General features: G+C 44.9%; 1 protein-coding gene across 7 annotated transcripts in view; it reads right to left on the reverse strand.

Annotated features, from left to right (window-relative positions):
• Positions 1–659: 659 nt before the first annotated feature.
• The window catches only part of LOC139376360 (supervillin b), a 70,879-nt gene continuing 47,726 nt past the window's right edge, over positions 660–23,812 (reverse strand). For 2 of the 7 annotated variants that reach the window (XM_071118805.1, XM_071118802.1), the window contains 25 exons: positions 22,373–22,859; positions 21,087–21,231; positions 19,562–19,618; positions 17,720–17,797; positions 16,659–16,812; positions 14,203–14,292; positions 13,841–13,927; positions 13,473–13,650; positions 13,025–13,197; positions 12,745–12,900; positions 11,547–11,683; positions 10,286–10,433; positions 9,894–10,039; positions 8,915–9,090; positions 8,583–8,730; positions 8,160–8,356; positions 7,704–7,938; positions 7,345–7,450; positions 6,764–6,971; positions 6,340–6,473; positions 6,056–6,211; positions 5,648–5,791; positions 5,178–5,299; positions 4,866–5,021; positions 660–3,046 (listed from right to left, as the gene is read on the reverse strand). In XM_071118805.1, coding sequence (XP_070974906.1) covers positions 2,960–3,046; positions 4,866–5,021; positions 5,178–5,299; positions 5,648–5,791; positions 6,056–6,211; positions 6,340–6,473; positions 6,764–6,971; positions 7,345–7,450; positions 7,704–7,938; positions 8,160–8,356; positions 8,583–8,730; positions 8,915–9,090; positions 9,894–10,039; positions 10,286–10,433; positions 11,547–11,683; positions 12,745–12,900; positions 13,025–13,197; positions 13,473–13,650; positions 13,841–13,927; positions 14,203–14,292; positions 16,659–16,812; positions 17,720–17,797; positions 19,562–19,618; positions 21,087–21,231; positions 22,373–22,859 — 3,905 coding nt within the window. In that variant the 3' untranslated portion in view covers positions 660–2,959. Of the gene's footprint in view, positions 3,047–4,865; positions 5,022–5,177; positions 5,300–5,647; positions 5,792–6,055; positions 6,212–6,339; positions 6,474–6,763; positions 6,972–7,328; positions 7,451–7,703; positions 7,939–8,159; positions 8,357–8,582; positions 8,731–8,914; positions 9,091–9,893; positions 10,040–10,285; positions 10,434–11,546; positions 11,684–12,744; positions 12,901–13,018; positions 13,198–13,472; positions 13,651–13,840; positions 13,928–14,202; positions 14,293–16,658; positions 16,813–17,719; positions 17,798–19,561; positions 19,619–21,086; positions 21,232–22,372; positions 22,860–23,812 lie in introns of those variants that run through there. The other 5 variants (XM_071118804.1, XM_071118801.1, XM_071118808.1 and 2 more) reach the window with 3 other exon arrangements.

A 23,812-nucleotide genomic window follows, 5' to 3' on the forward strand; every position in this document is an offset into this window, starting at 1 on the left:
ATGTAAATTGAAAACACTGTGTTCCCATGTGTTTGATGCCATTCCACTTGCTTAGTACCGGCCATTATTATGGGCTGTCCTCCCCCAGCAGCCTTCACTGGTGTAATAGTATTGGGACACACATTTTTCAAAGTTCCCATTAAACGTGTCTAGAACATTAAAATCATATGTTTTGAGAACATGGCAATCATGTAATGTGTATATTTGGTGGGATGTTGATGGAATATTTTCCTAAACCACATTCCTTGCACATAACAGGAACATTCCAATGAAAACGTTAGTTAAAGACCTAATGAGACTCTTAAGGGAACGATCACTAAAGTTGTGGGAACGTTAATTGTTAGCTGGGTCTACAGCCATGCACCAACTCCAACTATTTCCTGCTCTCTCAACAATTAACCAACATAAATACAGCATATTAGTTGCTATGTAGATAATGAATTAACACTTGTACAATTCACAACCACTAGTTCTCCATACCACTACACAGCAGTCACTAAGAAAACAAATATCTCTCGTACAATGCTTGGCAAATGTATACATGACACACAGAACTGGAAACGGTTCAGACCTTAAAAGGCCAGTGCAGTCAAACGTGATTTTCATGTAAAAAAATATATTTCCACACTACGAGGATTAAATAAGACTCTGAAATTGTGAAAGTGATGATAACGGCCTTTTAGTGGAAGAGATGAAAAAAATAAAAACACCTGGAAGTTCCAGGTGTGTTGGAGTTTTTGGCCCATAGCATGACATCACAATTTGATCTGAATATTCTGACCAGTCATCTTTTATTTGCACATGTATCCTCCTACTTTGAAGGGGTAAGCAGGGTAGGCTCTAGACTAGACGATCTTATTTGCCAATCAGAGCTGTGTATGTAAATATATTTCAATTTCTATCAACACGCCCACATGATCAGGCTGTGCATTTATTTCAATGGCAAAAGAGACTCAGGGAAATAAATTATAAAAAATAAACATACACAGGGACTTATTAGACATACAGAGATCATTTAAAAATAAGACTGCATGGGACTTTAAGGGATGTTAGGACAAAGAGCACCATCTGCTGGGCATAAGACAAACCGCTACAAAGTCAAGCAAGTTTTAGAGTGAATCTCAATTGTATTTCCTAGGGAGAATCTGTTGGTTTTGCTCCAGAGGCGGCGAGGAGAGGGAACATGGAAGCAAAAAAATTAGATAATTTGCCTGATGATATGCAAGATATGTTTACAGGGTTGGAATCCCAAAATAAAAGTGTAATGTGTTAGCTAATTGTGCGAGACATTTTATATAAAAAAGGGATGTGGTGGATTTTACTTCACTTCTGCGCTAGGTCCTGGTAGGATTATTTTGTGCATCCTCTGCTGAACTAAGTAATAGAGGAGGGAAGCATACTCTCCTGTTCACCTGCTAACGAATTGACACTCGTCTACAACTCGACCACATCGGTTTCCGGGTCACAGAGGAGAGGACGACGGAAGAGTCGAGGAGAGGACCGACTGTTTCCCCAATTGAGAATCTCCCCTAGATTCCTTGCGTCCTCTCTTCGTCTCATCCTCCAATGTCTTTTCAGGAAAAGGTCAGAGCGGAGGAACCACAGATCTTCTACTCAAATGCGATTTTGAAAAAGTGGAGGGAGAATGTGTGTATTCAAGAAAATACAATTGAGATTCGCTCAAATGAATACAAACTAACAATCTATTTGGATTTGGGGATTTGTTGTTTATTTACTATTTATTTTATCACAAAGAAAGTCTTTGAAATGCAGACTAGAATTTCTGTATATAAACTGTACACAAAAGCAAGGCACTATACATTCAACATTCAAGTCTTTTTCACAAAGAATTCCATGCCTTTAAAAATACAACTGTTTGTCATTTCTCAGGTACCTGTAAAGGTTAGATGTCATTATGACAGCCCCAGGCAGGTACCATATTTGAGAACGCAAAACAAAAAAGGTACATACTTGGCATGTTTACACCTTTTGACAAGAAACAAAACCCCACTCCTACTGACAGATATTACACAATACTTTCAAGTTGAATACATTGTCCTTCTACCAGATTTTTTTTTTTTTTTACATAAATACAAATTCTTCTAAATACTTCACAAACACACAACAGTTAAAACATCACACACAGAGACCACATCAGTGTGTATGTCCATGGTTCTTTTATCTGTTAAACCCTGATGAAGGCTACCAACCAATTTAAACCTGTTGGTTTATTTCAACAATAAACCAGCCTTTTTATCAACTTCCACTGTCCTCGAAGAGTTGCTGAATTTCCTCTTCACTTCATATGGCATGAGCGGTGTCATAATAAGTGGAGACTTGTAGTACAGTTTGAAGCAGAGAGAGAAAGAGAGAGTGAGTGCAGGTCCTGCTTTGTACAGTACCTGATAAAGCCACTCTCATACAAGGTGCTTAGCAGAATTTTCATTTTCCTACATAGTTACATAACTGAAAGATAAAAACAATATGCTACATGATGCTAGCACACCTCAGCAGATCCTCCACCCCCCCCCCCCCCCCCCTGTGACCCACTCAAAGAAGCTGTCCCTGAGAGTGTGTTCAGCAGAGGAAACTGGTGAGGGGTGGATATCTCATAATAATGACTGGAATTGTAACAAACACTTGGAAACCATGAGTTTGATACCTTTCCAATGATTCCATTCAATTGAAATTATGAGCCCATCCACTGATTTTAAAGTACCACCAGCCACTACTGGGGTTCAGTCACACCGCTGGGAAGGAAGTGCTGAGGGGGACAGCTTGGTGGCCTCCATGTCAACAGTCTCTGTGTCCTCTCTCTCTCCACAACCAACCTGATGAAGGCTAGGAGCCAAAACACGTTGGTTATAACAATAAAGCAGCATTTTTATCAACTTCCACTGTCGTCCAAGACTTGCTGAATTTAATTTCTCTCCACACTCCTCATCAGCTTAGCTTTACACTAAAACAGTCCTTTGGCTTTCTTTAAGTTCACTTGCTTCCACCCTGGTAATCCTTCGTACTCCTCTCTCTTCATGTCCAATGCTTTCTGCATAGGGGAAAGAAACAGCTCCAATTATTACACTGAGGAAGAAACTCCATGTCACCCGGGGTGGTCAATATATAGTCACATTGGCTGAATTCAAAACAATGTAATGTCAAATAATGAACCGTCATTGATTATCAGGCTCTGGCCTCAGCAAAGTCAAATACGTTTTACACAGAAGTACACACTTAGAAAAAAAGGATCTATTAGAAGTTACTAAAAGGGTTCTTTGGCTGTCCCCACAGGAAAACCCAGCTAGATCCCTTTTGGGTTCCATGCAAAACCCTTTCCACAGAGGGTTCTACATGGAATCGAAAAGAGTTCCACCTGGAACCAAAAAGGGTTCTCCTATGGGGACAACCGAAGAACCCTTTTTTCCCCAATACTGTAGTAAACCGCCTGAGCCCATGCTACAAAGACGTGAAGTGATCCACTGTTCTCCACCTTGCTGTGGAGAAAGAAAGAAAAGACAGGTGGAGCGGAGGGGTGCAGGTGGAGAAGGCAAGCAGGACAGCCCAGAGGAAGAGGGAAAAGAAGAGTGAACAAGCGTGGTCAGAGGTTATTACAGTGAGTGAAGATGCCGTGTGCTTGAAGACCAGTATAATCACCAGTGCTCATTTATCATAGTCTGTGTCATAAATAAGTCACCTTACCTGAATCCCCTAGAACCCAGCCTGAAAGGTGAGAGGAGAAGTTAGCCTGGACTAAGAGTTTATTACAGCGCTATTAGACATGAAAGTAATGACGGTAAGATAATCATAAATTACATCAGTAGGTATCAACCATCTCAGGGTAGGAGTGCTGATATAGGATCTCTGTCCATGTAATCTTATTCATTGTGATCTAAAAGGCTAAACTGATCCTAGATCACCACTCTGAAATGCTTGGTATCTGTGCCATTGGCATGCTACAGACCAAAGACCAAGCATCTCTCCGGGCCCTCTGTCCTCATTGTAACCATGGTCACACTATTTGAGGAGGGGAGTTGACGCCCAAGGAGAGCGAGAACTCATTTCCTGAGTACACAGAGTGAGCTCCGACACTGCAACCACTCTGTCCTCCTCCTGTGTGTGTGTGTGTGTGTGTGTGTGTGTTGAATTCTGTAAATAGAGAAACACAAACGGAGAGGGCCTCTCTCTTGTTGAATGGTGGGAGGGAAGAGGAGTGCACCCAGATTGAGGTAATGTGTGAAATGGAGGGTGACCTGACTGGGCCAGTCTGTCTCCATCGCCAATGGCATCCTAGTCCCTATATGGTCACTACTTTAGGCCAGATACAGCTCTTATTCCAAGCCGCAGCTAGGAAGCAAGGTGCTGCATCTCACATGTTCTGCTTTTGTGTTGAGCTTCTTATCTGTGGAAATCCCTTTGACCTTTTCATCCATCACACAGCGGGGATCACACACACCTCACACGAACGCACACACACACACACACTCTGATTTATGTTTAATATGGACATACTGCATGCATCAGATATCAACATGACTATACAATGCATTATTTCAACAAAACAACATTTAGAAATATTTCCCAGACAAATATTTAGCCTAGTCCTGGACAAAAAGCTTTCTCAATTAAGATTAGTTTTTTTAGTCTGGGACTAGGCCTACACCTTTGTCTGGGAAACCAGCCCATTTAGTCTTAAATCAAGGTTTACTTTTCTCACAGGGTGTGTTGGTGCTGAATGGTGAGAGGGGTGGTCTCACCACATTGTGTATTTAATACAAACTGCAGCTGGACTCCTTTAATCTGTTAATATCAACTATTTCAGAGAGGGTTTGCAGTTAGATTAAAAAAAAAACCATTGAACTTAAACTCACTTCAAAGTCCTGGTCTGATAGGTAGATCTCCAGGCGGAGGGGGTCGACGCCCCCAGGTAGGGGACGTGCCAGCAGCTCAGCCAGGGGATAGGTGTTCTGGCACAGCCTGGCCAGCACATCTTCCACCAGGATGATCTGGTTACACACCTCCGCCTCCTGACACACACACACACACACACACACACACATTGTTATGGTCCCAAGAAAAATAACATAAGAGCACTGCACACGTGTGTGTGTGTGTATGGCCAGAGTATGTGTGTGTAATGTACAAGGGGGCTGGCAGATCACTGTGTGTGGCGTATAACCCACCCTCTCAGTGATCTCTGCGATGTCCTCTCTGTGCTCCCAGCTGGGAAACATGTTGGTAAATGTGAGAGGCTCCAGACCAGCATGGATCAGGTACGACTTCTGAGGCTTCTTCTCATTCTTCTCTATAGGTGGAAGTCAACCCATTTAGGATGCGGCCCCAAAGGCACCCTATTCCCTATATAGTGTACTACTTTTGACCATAGCCCCGAGGACATCAAAACTAGGGCACTATTTATGGAATGGGATGCAATTTGGGACACACTTCAGTAACAAATCGTAACTAGAGAGACATGCCCTTAGTGAAAAGCTTTGCACGTTAACAGTACAACGAAACTCAATGGTCTTGAAAGATAAACACCATGTATGCCCTTTTTTAAATTTAACCAAGAGATACCAGAGGTCAGAGATGACATCGTATTTAAAGTGTAATATCACACTGATGTCAAACAGATGACATCATCACATTCTACCTCTGCAGTACCGCAGCACCGTTTCCATGGCGCACTTCCTGTCCATGTCCCATCGTATCCTGGCGGAGCCGGGGCTCTCGCTGTCCTGGGGCCACCAGCCCTGCCACAGGTACACCTCATGGAAGTTATCCACCAGGAACAACGCTACAGGAAGAGAAAGTCATTTTAGATCAGCTATTTCCAATAGTAAGGCCACAGTGAGAGCAGAGGGACGGTTGATTCCTCAAGATGAATGTGGACCTAACTTTACGGTACTACTGGTGGGAACAATCAAACAAACAGGCTCTGACATTTGATTGCAAGTAAATCAACCTTAAAACAGACCTAATCCCCTTCCAAGGCTGATATACAGTATTTGTGTTGTGTTGTACGGTATGGTACTGTATTGTATTGTATTGTAGGACTCACCAGGCTGGGAGGCTTGGTACAGGTCCTCCTGAAGGAAGGGCAGAGAGCTGACCAAGTCTGGAACTCTGGAGGGGTGGTAGAACTCTGTGGCTACAAACTCCCCTGAAGAACTGCTCAGCTGGAACAGCCGAGGGGTGAAGTTAAATTTACCCGGATCTGAAACAAACAAATAATAAAAGTAAGTCAGAAGTATGATGAATAACTGGAGTGCTCTTGTGAATGAGGAATTTCACTGCAATTTTGTGTGTGTGTGTGTGTGTGTGTGTAACAGTACTATACTGTACCTTGCAACATACAGTCGTAGGCCTTCCTGTCTTTCCTACCGACCGCATCCCAGAATCCAGTGGGCTCTGATCCCTCGTCACACTCGGTGATGGTCACCTTACTGCTGCTATGGAGCCCCGCCTCCAACGGACATCTAACAGACAACACGTGGTTCATATCCTCCACATACAATATACAGGTTGTCCCCCAAATTGCACTCTATTCCCCATATAAGTGCCCTATGGGCCCTTGTCAAAAGTAGTACACTATTTTGGGCATAGGGTGCCATTTGGGACGCAAGCATCCCATATTACACATTTCATGACTAGGGACAAGAGTTTTTCCTGGTCAACTACTTGGCATAGTTATCAAGAAAAAGAATAGGACCTGGAAGAAGTAGTGCACTATTTTGGCAATATGGTGCCATTTGAGGCGGAGACTCACTGTTCTTTGACCTTCTGTGCGGTGGTGAGGCCCACCAGGCGAGTGCGTTGCTGGGCCTTGCAGCCGTGCCACAGGTAAATGAGGGCCTTGTTGACATTCAGGAGGATCATGGAGCTCCTGGAGCGCAGGCTGCTGCAGTGACACACTACCTCCAGGAGGTGGCCCTCTACTGGGACATCCCCTCGCACGCAGTACAGACGCCACTCAGCTGGAATACATTAGAATAACAGTCAGGAGACCTCCCCTCTCACACAGTACAGACGCCAATCAGCTGGTAACAGACGGACACGCACGGTCAGTATGATACATACACCGGTACTACTGCTCCTGATCACAGACACACAGGTACACAGTCAGAAGCCCCTCTAACATGGCACACATTCACAAATATGGTTGCACAATTCCTGTAACTTTCCAACCAGGATTTCTGGGAAACCTGGGAATTTGGGGAAAGTTCTTGGAATTGTGTAACTCCATTCACACCACAGCGCTCCTACTAATACAGTAGAGCTGCATCTAACTGCTTAACCAACTCTTCTGAGGGCTATGACGTCATACTGCTAACCAGAAGAGATCCCTACTCTGTGTGTTCTCCTCTTCCTCCTCTCTCTTCCCACAGTGTATGATCATCCCCCCGTTGAAACACTGGAGGAAACAAGGGAGCTCCTTCCCCTGCTGTACCTGGACCTGTTGGGGGAGAGACAGAGGGACAACGCTCACCCAGGTCATATGTATCTAGGGCTGCTCTCAGATCAGTGACAGTAGATACATGTATGCATGGATTTAGACTCCATCCAAAATGACACCCTTTTCCCTATATCGTGCACTACAAAAGTGTATTTTCTATATAGTGCTCTCTGGTATGGGGGCTTAGTTTAAAAGGAGTGCACTATATAGGGAATAGGGTGCCATTTGAGATGTATTTACAGGTTGACAGTACCTGTGCCCCTCTCTCCTCATCCAGCTCCACTGTCATCAGTGCCGACGTTCCTTTCTCGCTCACGGTGGAGTTCCGTCCCTGCCAGAAGAAGTAGCAGCACTTTTCTTTGCCAGGGCCCGCGCTCCTCAGCTCCGGGTTCTGCCTCCTCCCAACTGCTGCGCTCACCATGTACTTCCACTTCACAACGTACGCGTCCCCCTCATGGAACTGGCCTATACTCTGCTTGGGTAGCCGGCTGAAATAAGAAGAATAGCGATTTGATTTATATAGCATTTTTCCACTGTGCATTGCACTTTAAATAGTAAGGACAACAATAGAAATTGTTGTAGACTTTATTGTGCTTTTAATCCTAGATCATTTTAATGTATGTATTATTGTACTCTAATGGCCGAGGTAGCTCTATTCGTAATTTAAAATATGTCAAGTCAAGTTCATTGATTTTTGGGGGAAACTGACCTGTAGTCAAACTCCAGGATGTGCCAGACATCCACCGACACCGTGCTGATCTCTAGAGTCCTCATCCTGTCCTCTCCTTCTATAGAGCCGTGGCCTCGGCCCACGTTCATCCCATCCAGCACAGTGCTGACTGCTGTCTGGAGTACAGGCAGCATCAATGCTGCATCATACGGCCTGCACTCCCGCCCCGGCGTCTCCTGAGAGAGGGAGATAGGAAGGGGTGTAGAGAGAGAGAGTGTCATTCAGAAAACTCTTGGCACATGGGGTCTGATGAAAACAGATAGCGAAAGAGAGAGAGAGAGAAGGCAGAGAGAAAGAAGCAAAGACAGAGAGTGAAAGAGAGCGAGAGAGAGAGAGACAAAGGGAGCGAGAAAGAGAAAGATCAGGAATGAGAGAGAGAAGGAGAGAGTCAGGAGGACATACCTTCTGCTCACTGACTTGCTCATTGGTGTTCTTTGGTTGTGGTTTCTTAGTGTCTGCCCAGTCCAGGAACTTCTCTTTGAACAGGGTAGTCTCATTGTGCTCGGTCAGCCTGCCGAATATGGCCCAGTCAGGACGCCCCTGGCCCTTCCTGTAGACACACACACACGCACGCACGCACAGAACAAGAGAGTGAGAGCACAGGCTTTAGCCTATACTAAAAAAAAATCTAGGACAAACAGTCCCTGAGGTGATGATTTGTGTGTGTGTGTGTGTGTGTGTGTGTGTGAGTGAGTGAGAGAGAGAGCCTGCGCGTTTGTGTGTTGGTTGCCTGCCTGGGTATGAGTGTATTGCATCCTCCAGGGTCTAGAGGGTTGATGTCACAGCAGGTGTAGTCAAAGGTTCCGTTCCACAGGTGTTTAGCCAGCTGGAAGGCTACTTTCCTCTGGGCCAGAGTCACCTCCTTACCATGCCACACATACACCTCACTGCCAAAGTCAAACACCAACACCTGCAGGGGGGCACAAAAACAACAGTGTGCCAGTGTGGCATCGGAATGGGCATAGAGCAACAGCTAGGGCACAATGATGGCCATTCCGGTAAACATTTGGTTGCAATAATATGAAGTTCATTGATAGCAGAGGAGGCTGGTGGGAGGAGCTATAGGAGGACGGGCTCATTGTAATGGCTGGAATGGAATTAATGGAGTCAAACTATGTCCAACACACGGAAACCAGAGCCATATATTTAGAGAGTTAGGACCATAGAATTGGGAATTAATTTAATAGGATCTCCATGGTTAGGACCATAGATTTAGGAATTTGAATACTAGCATGGACATTAACCTTCTAATGATGGGATAAAGGTCAGTCATTTTGGTCAGGGCGTTGGTCAACCATGGTTTGCCAGTGCTGTGATAAGATAATGTCTAAAATAATGAAGTTGAATCATTTATCTGCACTGTATGTTTGTTATCTAGCTAGCCAGCCGGTTTTAGAGGAAGGATTCCCTTCATTAAAACAATGAAGTCAATCCACAGCCACACACTGGCTGAAATCAGCTGATGACGGGACTTAGACAAGTTGTACATGCAACAAGTAGTGGTGTTGTATCCTACAAGAGCACTCACAGCTTTCCAAGGAAACTCAAATTAAAACATGTCAGTTTACATATATTTTAGAGGCTATTTATACAGAAAATGTGTATAAAACCCGTATATATTAGAATTATCAGACAATATTTTCGGTTGACGATCATTCGATTACATCATTTCTGATATATCACATGCCTTACTTGACCAGTCCAATCACGTACCTCTTTGGACTCCAGCAGTGTGCTGTGAGGAACCTTCCCCCACTGGTCGTCATCAGGAACCAGCTTGTCATCCAGCAGACGGAAGATACAGTTTGTCTCCACTATGGCACTCTCAAACAGCTCATCCTCCTCCGGTGGCCCGGCAGCTGTAGGAGGACACACAGGCACATTACATATCAAGATAAAAGCTTCTGATGACTTGTAGCTACATCTTTTCAATGAACTTAGGACCCAATTCTCCACCCTTTCCCAAAGTGTGCACTTGCACACTTCCCATCATGATTTAACAAATGGTAGAAACTCCATCTGCTTTTCAAATCAAAGTGTGCAAGTACACATTTTTGGAGGTGGAGAATTGTGACACGGCCATGGCCTCGGATGCTGTTGCTTACACTGGTAGGTTTGCTCTCCTCTCAGGATCTTCCAGAACTCTGTGGCCGCAGGGCTCTGGGGGTTGACCCCCTCCTCGATGGTCTGGATCTGGCTCGCTCTGCAGCCCAGATCCTTCTTAGTCTGGATGAACAATGCCAGCTCAGAAGCCTAGAGTACGAGAGAGATACACAAAACAACAGAGAAAATGTCACTAACGGAAATACATACACTTTACATGTCTATACTGTACATACAGTACAATACCAATCCTGTCAGCCCTGAAAGGGGCTTAGGTCAGCATTAGATTTACTTGCAAAGGCCAATGTTAGAGCCTGCTAGTTTTGTCCTACGAGTAGTATTTTATGTTATAATGATGAGGCATTGTTCATCTTGAGAGATCAAGGGTTTCCATGCTCTAACTGTGGGCGCACTGCAGTTCGATGTCTGCCTAATGATACCCAAGTTGATATCAGTTCAAAATACTGTAGCTAGTATAATAAATATCAGGGTTGAAAAAAACGATGTAGCCTAGGGGAATCAAGCTAAAGTCACTGTGTGTTTGAAACTGTCTACTATACACAAACAGGACACTGTCCATGGGGAATGGGAGCCGCTGTAGGAACAGATGGGGCAGCTCTCGCTTCTACAATGAGAGAACAGCACAAATGAACGGTGTTGTCTGTGGCTGAATCCCAAAGAGGACCCTATTTCCATTGAACTGCACTACTTTTGACCAGGGCCAATAGGATATCACAGAACATATGTCTACTTCAACAGAAAAACACGACAACACATCACCAGCTGTTGCCTGTGTGGGAGACATTAAAGGCCATCCACATTGGCCTGCACCCTAAAATAACCCCCAAGCTTTTAAATCACAAATTATAGCTAACCCAACCCTAGAGGACTGGGATTAACACACAAGACATTTCCCTAATCCTGGAAGTCGTTTTTCAACACTGACACAGTTGGAGAGACGAGGACTCACTTTGGCTTTCTCGCCCATGCCCACACATAGACACACAGACACACAGACATACGCATAGTCAGGAAACAGGGACTCACTTTGGCTTTCTCGCCCATCTCACACAGTCATGCCCACACACACACAAACACACAGACATACACACACACACACAGACATACAGACATACGCATAGTCAGGAAACAGGGACTCACTTTGCCTTTCTCGCCCATCTCACACAGTCATGCCCACACACACAAACACACAGACATACACACACACACAGACATACGCATAATCAGGAAACAGGGACTCACTTTGGCTTTCTCGATGACATTAGCAAACTCTCCCATCCAAACAAAGCAGTGTTGAGGAGTAACCAGGAGGAAGCAGTCGCCACTGTTCAGGGTCGAGGCTCTGGGCTCCACTAGTCTGGTCTGGACGTGACGGCGGCCTGGGTAGATAAGAGAGAGGGTGAGATTGTGTCTGAAATGGCACCCTATTCCCAATATACAGTAGTGCACAACATGGCACCATATTCCCTGACAAAAGCTTCAAGGGAATAAGGGCCCATAGGGCTCTGATCAAAAGTAGTGCACTACAGTATATAGGGAATAGGGTAACATTTTTTAAACCAACCTGAGGCTCAGGATACAATTCTTTCTCTGTCATGATCTGAGCAACTCTGCTATTCTGGGCTTGATTATTTTAGTCTAGAGAGAGGACACTGTCACATCTGCACAGGAAATCACATTCTTGATTTGGTGTGAGAATGTGTGTGCAACCACATGTTTAACTATCCCAACTTTCCAACTCTAATCCATTTCCTCCTTATCTTTCCCCTTTGCATGACTGGCCCTAATATATTGTGCTCTCTAGCAGGTTGAACACACACACACACACACAGACACACACACACACACACACACAGAAGTTAGCAGACAACACAGGACCACAGGACCCTGTCTGCGTCTCAAATGGCATCCTATTTCCTAAAAGTGCACTACTTTTGACCAGAGCCATATAGGCCGTGGTAAAAAGAACTGAACTATGAAGGGAATAGGGTGCCGTTTGGGTGCAACATCCTACTTCAATGACACAGAGTTCTCCAGGAATAACTTCATTTGTTCTCTTTACCTGTCCTCACCTGTCTCCATTCAGGAACTACCTGGCTGTGGAATATTCTCTGTCCTGTTCATATTTTCCTATGACATTGGTCAATGTCAAAATAAATGCTGGTCTTGAATTGATACAGCTCACCTCAAAACCAAAGTTTGTCAGACGTTTTAAGACGTTAAAAGTGGGATGCGATGAGAATAAATCCCATGCTATCTGTACTGTGGATCAAGCTATATGCCTCAATCCCAAAATGAATGGGAAAGAAACTAAAGACACATCTAGGTCATATTCATTAGGAATGAAACGAAAGAAAACTGACAGAAACAGAAACTGTATCTACATTTTGAAGCAATGTGCACTAATGAATAGAGCTCAGTAACGCAGTAGGCATCTCACCTTTGACCTGCATCAGCATGACGTTCTTGTACGGCACAGCGCTGTTGTTGGACATCTGCTCTGAGATGTTGACGCTCCTCAGACTCACATTGCTGAAGTTCTCCTTACTGGCCAGTCCAGCTAGGGCTGCGTCCGAGTACTCCGAAGTCTTATTCACTACAACTCACAGGACAAGGAGCGTGTGAGGGCTAGACGCTCTGTGTGAAACACACACACCACACCACACACACAAACACACACTCTCACTCACACACACACACACACACACACACACACTCACTCTTCTCATCCTTGATCCTCTTGCTCTCTATGAGGCCGATGTTGAGTCTCTGCTCAGTGTACTCGTGTCTGATGTCCTCCCTGGCCGCCAGCATCTTCAGAGGGTTCTTAGACGACTGGACGTTCCTAGACGGTCTCACTGCTCGTTTGTGCTGCGCTATGGCTGAGGTCAACCTGCATAGGGCAGGAAGAGAGGGGGCGAGGGAGAAAGGGACAGGAAGAGGTGCAGAGAGGACATGTAGATGTAGTGAAACTCCATGCAATGGAGCTACACCCAATGCCACATGTCTGCTCCAACCAAAGTAGGCTTGCAGAAATCCTGTAACTCCAGAATTCCTCCTGATTCCAGGAATATTCCAACCAGGAGTTCTGGAAAATGTTTAGGAAAGTTAACAGAATGTTGCAACCCTAGAGCAAAGACATCATTATTTGGTAAATTATTTGCTTACTTGGGCGCCTGAGTGCCGAAGATGGCATCAAAGTCCTCGTCGATCTCGATCCTGCTGGGCATGCGTGGGAAGTCAGCCACGTGACGGTAGAACTTGGAGAAGATCTCATCGTCCATCCTCATCACCTCCTTCACAGCCTTCTCTGTCACGGTCAGAGTGGTCTCCTGAAGACCTGCCACTAGGGGGAAACACAGTAAAAGTCCAATCACTACTGTAAATGACTACTGTAACAGACTTTACAATGCTTAATCAACAGAATAGCTTCCTTCCTCACAAGCCCACACCCTTGAAACATCTTTAGCCAGTTACGCCACTGAAAAGCATTTGATGGCATGGGTAGAGGCAACTGATAAACTATTAGCACCAACCTTTACTGTTCAGACGTCCCAAAAATGTCTCCAATTTATCCAGCTTTTTATCCGACTCCAAGTTCATCTCTGGTCTGGCTTCAATTTCTGGTGGATAAAACATCAGATCAAGACAACAGAGTTACAAATATTCCTGACAGATATCGTATGGTCATGTTGTGATTGTATGTTTTCATAGGATCGTGATTAGGGTTAAACAATTCTGGTAACGTTCTCCAAATCTCGGTTGGAAGATTCCTTGAATCAGGAGGAAATAAGCAGGAAATCCATGTATCCTCCGACCAGAACTTCAGAACAATTTGGGGAAAGTAATTGGAATTCTGCAATCCTACACTGCATCTGTCATTAAGTGTATGACTGACCCTCCTGCGGTTTGATGACAGGCACGTTGCTCTTGAGTTTGGTGGAGACAGGAGACAGGATGGGGCTGATGGCTGAAGAGGCTGCCAGACCTGCAAACACAACCACACACACACTCTGAGAGGAAAGAAAATCATACTATCCTCTATGGTCCAGAAACCTTTGTGATTTCACTTGCTTTTATAATCTTACTCCAAACAGCGAATCACTTTCTCATCCTTTGTTGTGCAATATGGGGGCCCTTTTTAGAAACAGCAAAGATGTCAGCATAGTGATGCAGGTCTTTAGATGTTGTACAAATGAAGCTGTGTCATTCTGAACTTTATCCGCAACGTTATATTCACTACTTTTGTGCGACTCGAGCAGTTTCCCCTATCCAGCTGTGCCATTCTCCGTGTAGCCTGCTGCTCCAGGTAACTGCCAAAATAAAGGAAACACCAACATAAAGTGTCTTAATAGGGCTTTGGGGCACCACGAGACACCAGAACAGTTTCAATGCGCCTTGGCATATATTGTACAAATGTCTGGAACTTCCTGTGTGGAAGCACCTGCATTTTCTCAAGTTTTCCTGTATTTTGGCAGGTATCACTCGAGTTTCAACAAAATTGAATAGAACCTTGCGGATAAAGTTAGAAATGGCACAATTTCATGTGTACAACATTTAAAGATCTGCATCACTATACTGAGAGATTTGCCATTTCTAAAAGGAATGTTTTTGGAGCCTTTGATCATGTTTTTTCAGTGGCCCCACACTGCACAACGAGGATGAGAAAAGTGAAAAAAAAAGGTGTCTGAACCCTTCTAGAACATGCCATTTACATCAAAAATAGAGATTTGGTTTTCTAAAAGAAAACCTCTCGTTTAATATCTTTTCGTGTGTAGTTGTTGTGATCATCTCATACGTTGTTATGTATGGTGCCTATTAATTTCCTTTGTGAAATAAATAGTTTTGATATTATTATTTAAAAAATTGATGTAGTTGGGTAGCCTCAGTGGACTTGCACATGCTTTGGTTTGGCTGGCGCCTACCCGAACTCCACTAGGCAAAACAAACAGGTAATCTCGTGTAACATTATAAATTTAGTCGCCCCTATCCGGGCTCGAATCAGGGACCCTCTGCACACATCAACAACAGTCACCCACGAAGCATCGTTACCCATCGCTCCACAAAAGCCGCGGCCCTTGCAGAGCAAGGGGAACGACTACTTTAAGGTCTCAAAGTGAGTGACGTCACCGATTGAAACGCTATTAGCTCGCACCACCGCTAACTAGCTAGCCATATCACATCGGTTACACTAGCATACATTCGACCTTCACTTGAAAAACGAGAAAAAAGCTGCAATAGTACAGTTCGTCCACCTTGAGACACCGTAGCCAGTATAAACTTCCTCAAAATACTCAGATTTAATCTAAGATAACTCCAGAAATCTGTAATTAATTTAGACGTTTTTGCCCAGGAGATCTTAGACGCGCAATTTTACATCTAACTAGGATGTTTGGTGCAGTATTTCTCAAGTGAAAAAAATTACATGAAAACGAGTCGTCTATCGTTGACAATGACAACCTACACTTAATTGAAGAATCCCTACTGTTGCCCAACCACCGACAAAGGTGTGTAGACTTTGGCTTACGAACTTCGGCTTGCCTCGAGAACATATTTTGTGTGCACGAACAGCTGACCATCAGTGGGCCATGCTCTGACCTTTCTTGACCATGCATGCAGCCACAGTGTACTAACCTTTCTTGACCATGCATGCAGCCACAGTGTACTGACCTTTCTTGACCATGCGTGCAGCCACAGTGTACTAACCTTTCTTGACCATGCATGCAGCCACAGTGTACTAACCTTTCTTGACCATGCGTGCAGCCACAGTGTACTAACCTTTCTTGACCATGCGTGCAGCCACAGTGTACTAACCTTTCTTGACCATGCGTGCAGCCACAGTGTACTAACCTTTCTTGACCATGCGTGCAGCCACAGTGTACTAACCTTTCTTGACCATGCATGCAGCCACAGTGTACTAACCTTTCTTGACCATGCGTGCAGCCACAGTGTACTAACCTTTCTTGTCCATGCATGCAGCCACAGTGTACTAACCTTTCTTGACCATGCATGCAGCCACAGTGTACTAACCTTTCTTGACCATGCATGCAGCCACAGTGTACTAACCTTTCTTGACCATGCGTGCAGCCACAGTGTACTAACCTTTCTTGACCATGCGTGCAGCCACAGTGTACTAACCTTTCTTGACCATGCGTGCAGCCACAGTGTACTAACCTTTCTTGACCATGCGTGCAGCCACAGTGTACTAACCTTTCTTGACCATGCATGCAGCCACAGTGTACTAACCTTTCTTGACCATGCGTGCAGCCACAGTGTACTAACCTTTCTTGTCCATGCATGCAGCCACAGTGTACTAACCTTTCTTGACCATGCATGCAGCCACAGTGTACTAACCTTTCTTGACCATGCGTGCAGCCACGGTGTACTGGGTGGAGTCGTTGGCCACCCCCTTGCCTTTAGACACCCAGGACTCCTCCCGTGTGGAGATCATCTGCTTCCTCTCCTCTATGGACATCTGAGCCTGGTTCTCCATCTCCTCTCCCATCCTCTGAACACACACAGTTACACACTGTTACTTACTGGTTAGTACAGGGTTTCACATAGGGTTAAATGCTGTACAGTAAGGTCACCAGTGATGTAATAGTATAACGTTGATCACTGTTCGTTGTGACTAAAGTAATGCTCCCTGTACTTTAAATGCATTTTTTCAGCAAAAGGTGGGTAAATGCTCACGCAAACTAAAAAAGGTGCGTAAACAGTGTTTACCCTCCACTACACCACTGAAGGTCACTGTACCACTCTGATAATATGAGAACCAAAAAAAAAAAAAGTGGAAATCAGTAGTGGCTGGTGAACGGAGGATGAGTCATAGCCATTAGGCTGGAATTGTATCAAACACGTAAAAACCATGCCGTTCCAACAATTCCGTCCATCCTCCGACCTAAAAGTGACACCAGCCACAACTGCTCTGATTATATGAGGACAGAACCACAAAACCTTGGAAATGATAGCTACAAAGTACAGTAGCTTTGTCTTTGTAGGACTATCCCATAGAAGTGTAATACTACTCATACACACCAAACAAAGAGACAGAGTACAGTAAGATAAGTAGCCATATGGGGAGGGGTTCAAATCATTAACGTAACCAAATGAGATTTTAGTGGACAGGGAAAAGACAGACCTTTCAATGACATGCATGAAGGGATAATGGAAGACCACCGGCTGAGTCTTAAATGACACCCTAATCCCTATATAATGCCCTACTTTCGACCAGGCCCCATAGGATTCTGGTCAAAAGTAGTTCCCTAAATACGGGATAGGTGACCAGAGCCCTATTATGTGCCCTGGTCAAAAGTAGTGCACTACATAAGGAATGGGGTGCAATTTGAGACACAACCCAAGATTCCAGAACAGGCAGAACAGTGAAACATGGCAGGTCCGGTGCGTGTTCTTACCTGACTATGAAGGTCAATAACTTGGCACTTATGGCCAAGGGAGATTGGAGGAAAATATGTGGAGGAAAATACAGGCTCCTAAGGACAGAGGTGATTGGATACGTGGATAAGAGGAGAAGAGATGTGGAGGGAGGAAATGGAGAGGGATAGGGAAGAAAGTTACAATCAGGCAGGCATATACAGAGGAATGCTAGAGAGTAGGGTTGGGCTACCAGGTATATGATCATACTGTATACCGGGGTATTTTGAAGGTATGTAAATCTGGATACCGCCCCAACGCTACTGGAGAAAGGATGCAAAGGAGAGAGACCATACCATTCCAAACCAGAAATTATAATTGTGACAAAGAGACCCAGAGCGAGATACTGAGAGCCACTGAGGGACAACTCACAGAGATTATTTTGGATAAATCAAGTCTGAAGTCATGATGATGTTTCCATGGCTGAAGCAGACTGAGCCGGCGTTCCCCAGTCAAACTTTTATCTGGTTCACAGTGTATTTCTCCCTTTAAAGAGAAACAACATCTCCAGAGCACATTCGCCTGAGCCCCTCACATCCATACACTTCACATGTAATGCAAAGACATGCAACAGAGGAGTCTGGTGAGGGGAGGACGGCTCATAGCAATGGCTGGAATGGAAAAAATGGAACAGTATCCAACTCATGGAAACAATGTCTTTGATGTGTTTGATACCGTTCCATATATTCCGTTCCATCCATTACTATGAGCCCGTCCTCTGATTCAAAGTCCCACCAGCCACCACTGGCGTGCAATTGTTAAGTGTTTAATCATGAACATATACAGAGGTGCTTGAATACGAATTAATCGTTAACTGGCCATGCACATTGCAGCTGCTGTAGCTAACACCCATCACGCAGCTGATTCAAATAACCAACTCATCATGCTTTGATTATTTGAATCAGCTGTGGGGTGCTAGGGCAAAAAACTTAACGCAGACACAGGCGGGACCCCAGAACCGAATAAGGGAAACCCTGGTCTAGACAAGCCAGCGACGACTGTCTCAGTGACACAATCATGAAGAGAGGCCAATTGTTCTGTCACTACTGACTTACAGTGGTCCTTCCTTTACAAGTCGTGGCGTACTGCTGCACAGCCTGCGGAGTGCCGCAGAATTCTATGGCACGTTATTTAAGTGTCAGCCATAGTTGCCGGAATGTCGCAATTTACCACAAACGGTTGCGGCATAACCTCAAAACGTTGAAAGGAAGAACCACTGTATGATGAATGGCTCTCTCCATCACTACTATGCAGTGTGCAGTTCAAAAGGCAAAAAACAAGGCGGAAAACAAGCAGTGACTGGCAGCAACGTAGCAACAAACACATCGCATCGCATCTCTGAACACTGTAGCGTAGCTATATTGACTTCAAACCAAGCAAAAGTGCAAGAAGTTCAATCGAAAGCTTAGAAAAAGAAGCAGAGTCAAGTCCATCACCAGCATCCTCTAACACAGCCACAAACCATCAGAGGTAGGATAGGATCCGACCACAGCAACTGAAGACTAGTGAACGGCAACACTGAAGAGCAGTGAACAACAACACTGAAGAGTAGTGAACAACTAGAGTAGCACATTTCTGGTAATTTGCCCAAAATGTCCAGGTTTTCCAAGGAGGGAATAAGTAGGAAAATCAGGGAATTCTTCAGCTGGGATTTCTGGAAAACCTGGGAATTTGGGGAACGTTCAACCCTCATCAGACCACAGCAACACTGAACAGCAGTGAACAACAGAACAGAACAGAAGAGTCAAAGAAGCAGCAGGTCACACACAGAGCTCAGTGGACCACCGTTGGCACTGGGGCACAGCACTGTCGTCAGGCCTTACCCACAGCTGGTCAGACACAGTGACAGCAGCGAACTCATCAATAACCATCCCTTCCTCCTGAAGACAGGGGAAACACAGAACACGTTCAAAGGGAGAAGGCTAGTTCTAGGCTAGCCTAGTAGAAAATGTGCCAAATAAGACAGAAATGTTGGCTTATCAAATATTGCGTGACATATATTTTGGAATCTTGGCTGGTAGAATGTCACCTTGGCTAGTAGAAATTGTGGTCTGCTAGCCAAACTGGCCAGTGCCCAAAATCTTTCAATTACAACCCTAGCCTCAACCCATTACTGTTGCTACTGTAACATGAGGCTTAGAAGAAGTGTGATCAACGGGAGGATTTAACATGAAGTATTAAGTACACAAACAGACAGGATTTGACCCAGATTACAGCACAATGGGGTGCATCATTAACAGAAAGGAGGGGCGATTCAATTATTCCAAGAAGTCTGTGTCTCTGTTTTAGATATAAACTGAATATGCTCAGTTAAACCAGCATTTTTGTGAAGTGGCATAGGGTAGACTAATTCATTAATTCAACGTAAAACTGTACAGTAAAAAGACTGTACATTAAATAATACATATAATCACATGCCATTCTGTAACCATATCGTCAAATTACATATTGGTGGCATTAGCACTAGTTTAAGTGAAACTCAATCTTCAATCAGAGTGAGCAATTTTGACTTGCTCTTGTCCCAGTGTAAAGTAGAAAAGAGATTTCTCCAAGGCCCCAGATTGCTAATTCCACAGGGAGACTGGCCCATATGTTCCATGCAGGGCTGTGTTGGCCCAAGGCACTGGTCCCAAATAGCACCCTATTCCCTATATAGTGCACTTCTTTTGATCAAGGTCCATAGGGCTGTGGTCAAACTATGGTCAAAAGAAGGGCACAATAGGGAGCCAATTGGGATAAAGGGGGCACCAGCCCACTAAGCTGAGCTGATCTCACAGTGGAGCAGATGGGGCTGATGAATGGCAAGGGGGAAATGAAAGGCACCCTCACATAAAGACCACGAGAGGCCCCTTTAAAATGGCAACCAGGAAGAGTGCCCTAATGAGACTACTAAAAATTGTAAGCACAACAAATGTGTAGCATGTCACAAAACGGATGACGTTGTGCACAAAAAACAGGGACCACTTTTGGAAGGTGAGCATCACTTTCATGAACAAAAAGTTTGAGAGTGCATCTTTAACTTTAAGTATAACAAAAACAATGAGCACACGAACGGTGTGAATGCATCTAAATCCACCTTACTGTAATCATTTAGTACTGCATGGGTAACGGGTTGAGTAATGATGGTTCAGTATGACAAAGTCTGGGTTGTTGAAACACATTTCATTCGTTATCATATGATCTCAATAGACATTTTGTGAGGTGTGGGGATGCTGCTTGTTGTACTGTTGTAGTTATAGTGCAGTACAGTGAATCTCCACCGAGTGTTTTTGTTTGTATCTCTTTGAGCCCAAAATGGGGCTTCTCTTTCAAGATTCAATTTGGAGGTCCAGCTGTGTGTAGTCTCACCTTCTTCTTGTAGGTCTGCTCTGCCTCCCATCCCTGTCCTTGTACTGTGGAGTGTCTCTCAGTCACAGCCACCTTTACCACTTCCTGCTTCTTATTGATCCTGTTCCTCCAGTCCTCTTCACCACTCTTCTTCAACAGGGCCAGCCTGGGCGAAAGAAGGAATGAAAGGAAGAGAGAGAGAGAGAGGTTAACCTCCTCACCACTCTTCTCTAGCAGGGCCGGCCTGACAGAGACGGGACACATAGGTACATGAAATCTTAAGCTAAAAAGTAAATTTTGCATGAACTACATCATCATGCACTTCTATACACAACGCGTCTGTTTGGTGGAAACACACCACTGGAATGCGCATATTTTCTTTTTGCGGATTTTAGAATATTCGCATGAAAATCTGTTGCCAATTGCATGGAAACCAAGCTACTAACAGTCTGACAGGGCCAAGATGAGAGCAGTACTGTAGAACAGTATCTAAATCTACTGAAACAGCTTTTAATCTCTAAGGATGCACCCCAAATGGCACCCTATTCCATTTATAGTTCACTACTTTTTTGGGGGTACGGGGTTGGCAGAGTGGGATTTGGGATGCAGTCAGGTCATAAGTAGTGCAATATATAGGGAACAGAACACGGGTGCCATTTGGGACACTGGGACACCACCTAAGGATGTCTACAGACTGCAGCCTGATCTCTGTCTCCTACCTCTCCTCTCTCCAGGAACAAAGAGGGAAAATGCACCGTGGCCAGAAATAAATCACTTTCACCTCAAAGAGAGGCAGAAACTTAGATCCCACAAGGACACAGGGGGACTCTGAGGGTGCCCCAAATGGCTGCCTATTCCCTATATGGTGCCCTACTTTTCACCAGAGCCTTATGAAACTAGTGCACTACGAAGGGAATAGACTACCATTTGGGACGCAAGCAGGGGCTCATTCACCACCGCCTCATTCTGTCTCATATTCTTTACATCGTCACGTTTTTTTACACAGACAACAAGGCGAAAAAAGTTTAAATCTTTGGCAAGGCGCTATGTCGCCTGAATAATACCTGCATCTTTCACAACAGAGAGCCCATTCAGACAATAACAAAATTCCATTAACTTTCCCATAAGTATAGAAATGATGGTTGGAAGATTCCTAGCATCAGAAGGGAATAAGCAGGACATTTGGAATCCTCCAACCAGTATTTCTGGAAACGTACGTACAGTACAACATCCTGCCATGTAACCACCCCCATTTGAACTACAGTTGGAATTGTTACCCAATCACAGAAACCCAGGCACAGACTAACCTTTCTTTAATGGACATCTGTTTGGAGGACATCTCTGAGAGTTCTGTTTCGCTGGGGGAGAGGAGGTCGGAGACACTGTGTCCTGTGATGTGGTCACTGTGGTCCAGAGGCAGGGACTGAGACTTGACCAGCGGCTGAGGGAAGGACGTGGGCTTGGGCAGAGTCTGGGGGGCGGTCTGGGGAGGAGGAGGCTGGGATAAGGACAGGGGTCTGGGTTGAGTGTGAGGGATTAGCTGAGAGTAAGGCTTGGGTAGTGGCTGGGTGAAGCTCCTCTCCCTTTCCTGGGGCTTGGGCTGGGATTGGGCTGGAGGTTCCTGGGTGAAGTGCTGGTGAGGTTTGGAGTATGGCTGGGGCTCAGTTTGTGGGGGAGACTGGGTGAAAGACTGGATCTGCTGCTGTTTCCGCTGGTTACTGGAGGTGTGAGAGACACTCCTGGCCTCTGCCGCTGTTGTCACAGTTCTCAATGACACACTGGTGTGCTCGGTGTCTGTAGACATATAGACAGCCACATACACGCACACAGAAATTGCATTGTAATAAATCCACAGTGTAATCAATACTCACACAGGGGGAGAAGCAGACCCCAATGGCAGCCCTTCATAGCACACATGCACACATACGCACGTGCGCACACCGCGTACAGACACACATTCGCGACTGCCAAGATCCTGCATACAATCGTCATGATCGGTGTTCAGTTCACACGGTCTCTGATGCTCAGCCGTCGTCTCGAATGTCCGTGCTCATTCATGCACGGACAATTGTTCTCCGTTCCTTTTAGGGTTCCTTTCCATTGTTCTCTACGAGTGTTCTCTCTCTCGCATGCTTGAAGAAAAGACGACCCCGCATCCTCTGGACACAATGTTTGCTGACGGTCATCCAGACACACAGACGGATGGGCCAGCCGTGTTACGCTGTCTATCTGCACTGTTTATCTGCCCTACCGGCACGGCGGAGCACAATGCCAATGCGTAAACCAAAGCCTGCAACACTGACATCCATCCATTGACATCCACAAAAACATATCCACACCTCAATCATACTTGATTTCCATTTGGAATCACAATTACAGACAACCTTGTCAGTAAGAGTGGTCCTATATTTGCAGACAAAGGGAGCCGCGGGGACAAATGTATGTACAAATATGCTAATTAGATTCAGCTGAAGCCGTGTCTCTAGTCTTCCTGTCTGTCAGATAGTGTCTGTGATGTGATGAGCATTAGGCATTAAGACAAATCAAACCGCAGACGGAGGCAGTGTGTAGCCAATGGAAAGAGTCATGCAATTAACATGCTGCATAATCCAGGAGACAATAAGATATTTCTCTTGTCCTCATCCCAAATGGTGCCATATTCCCTATATAGTGCACTCTTCTGAATTGAAAAAACGTCTTGAGTGCATCAACCGTCCGTATAATGAATGCATATAAATATTCCTCTA

Source organism: Oncorhynchus clarkii, chromosome 20, assembly GCF_045791955.1.
Source record: "Oncorhynchus clarkii lewisi isolate Uvic-CL-2024 chromosome 20, UVic_Ocla_1.0, whole genome shotgun sequence".
In the NCBI taxonomy this organism is placed as follows: Eukaryota; Metazoa; Chordata; class Actinopteri; order Salmoniformes; family Salmonidae; genus Oncorhynchus; species Oncorhynchus clarkii.